General features: G+C 63.7%; 1 protein-coding gene across 1 annotated transcript in view; it reads left to right on the forward strand.

The window, feature by feature from the left end:
• Window positions 1-354: 354 nt before the first annotated feature.
• The window catches only part of PLA2G16 (phospholipase A2, group XVI), a 26,672-nt gene continuing 25,220 nt past the window's right edge, over window positions 355-1,806 (forward strand). Inside the window, exons 1-2 of the mRNA XM_012665667.1 lie at window positions 355-405; window positions 803-881. Coding sequence (XP_012521121.1) covers window positions 867-881 — 15 coding nt within the window. The 5' untranslated portion in view covers window positions 355-405; window positions 803-866. The remainder of the gene's footprint in view (window positions 406-802; window positions 882-1,806) is intronic.

A 1,806-nucleotide genomic window follows, 5' to 3' on the forward strand; every position in this document is an offset into this window, starting at 1 on the left:
GGCCTCCATCCGTTTTTAAACTACGCGGCCACTCTTGAACGAAAGAGATAGGGAAACCGATCGTGACCCTGCGGTGGGATGGGTATGCGGACTTCAGGCAGAGCGCAACGTGTACCCAGGCTGGGCGCCGGGGAGTGCGGGGCGCAGGGCGGCGGCGAAGGCGGGTTGCAGGGCCTGGATCCGGGCCGCAGGAGGGCGTGGGGAGAGGCGGCGCAGAGGGAGCGGGAGGCATCCTGCGGTCCCCAGAGGCCGGGGCAGGGAGCTCTGCGCCGCTCCCATTAGCCGGCCACACGGGGAGGGGCCGGGTGACCTCACGCTGGCCCGGACCCTGCGGCCATTAGAGCGGTTCCCACTGCCGGGGCGGCCGCGCGGTGGGTGGAGCGGTCCTTTCGGACGCAGAGAAGGGTGAGATGCTTGGGATGCTCCTCCCGGCCGAGGCCTGCCCTGGAGGTGGAGGATTGAGCCGGGCGGGCGAGAGTAAACCAGTTGGAGGAGCAGCCCGGAGCCGCCGCGGCCTCCTGCGTACCCGCCCGACTCAGCCCGCCCGCCGCCAGGGTGTCGCCGCCTGGGTGTCGGGTGTCCGTGCACCATCCCTGCCCCCTGCCAGGGATCCATCCGTTCAAGGCCAAGGGCGGGAGCGGGGAGGGAGTCAGCGAGACACTGGAAGGGAGCGAGGTGCTTGTTCCCGGCGGGGTCGGAGGCGCACTCCAAGTTCTCCCCGCCACATGCCACCGTCCGCTGGGGGCTTGGGGACGCTGTTGCCTGTTAATGACATACTCAATCCCTGCTCCCCCTGCCTCAGGTATTTACGCAGCTGATAAAGCGAGACCGAGGCTGGCACTGAGGGTCCACGACACCAAAAGAAGATGCGCGCGCCCATTGTAAGTGTGGGGGCGGGGAGGGTGGGGGTCGTGTTTTAATGGTGGCTCCTTGTCCTGGAGCCCGACTTTTTACTTCGGAGAGAGGATCCTGGAAGATGTAGGGACCGCACCTCCATCAGCGGCTGGCGTCCGGTGTCCCCGGGCGGTCAGGGCCACCTGTTGGAGTTGTCGGCTCAGTCCTTGCCCCGGCCAGGGCCGGTCTGAGGCCGCCCTGCCTGAAACGCGACCCTCGGGAGGGAGGCAGCGGGGGCCAGGTCTCTCCACACAGGTTGGGTGCTGCCCCCCTGAGCCAGACCCGGGCAGGGCACGGGCTTTTGGGGCTGAACCTGCAGCCCCAGGCCCTGACCGCAGGGGCCTTTTGTGGTGTCAGGCGACTCACCCCGTGGCCAGCCCTGGCAGCACATTCCCAGCTCTGGCTTTTCCTCTTTCTGGCCTGTGATGTGGTTCAGAATCCTACCAGGGCTTGGCCGATGCCTCCCTTCCACCAGGCGGGACTGCGGGGTGGGGGTGGTGCGGGGTGGGGACGGGGCGTGGGGTTCAGAGTGCAGGTTTTTGAGATGGACCCACCGGGGATTGTGTTCCCACTGAGCCCCTGGCTGCAGGACTTTGATCAAGTTCAAATCCACCGTTCCCCAGCGTGAAGTTTATATCACTTAATGCTTAGGAAGCGCTCAGAGCAGCGCCGCACACACAGTGAGTGCTCGACCATAACTCACTGTCGCTGCCATTCTTACTTCAATCCGTGAAAGAGCTCTGCGCCGTGCCTGGTGGCAGGGTGTATCTGGCATATTTGACACCTGGAGTGGTCACTTCTTAATATCCTCTATCTGACAACGTTGTTCTCAGCGATAATCGTGAAATGAGTAGTAGCAATAACGTCCAGAAAAAAGCACAACGAACATTTTCTTTTATTGAACTTCATGTG

This window comes from Propithecus coquereli, unplaced genomic scaffold (assembly GCF_000956105.1).
Source record: "Propithecus coquereli isolate 6110/MARCELLA unplaced genomic scaffold, Pcoq_1.0 Scaffold120, whole genome shotgun sequence".
In the NCBI taxonomy this organism is placed as follows: domain Eukaryota; kingdom Metazoa; phylum Chordata; class Mammalia; order Primates; family Indriidae; genus Propithecus; species Propithecus coquereli.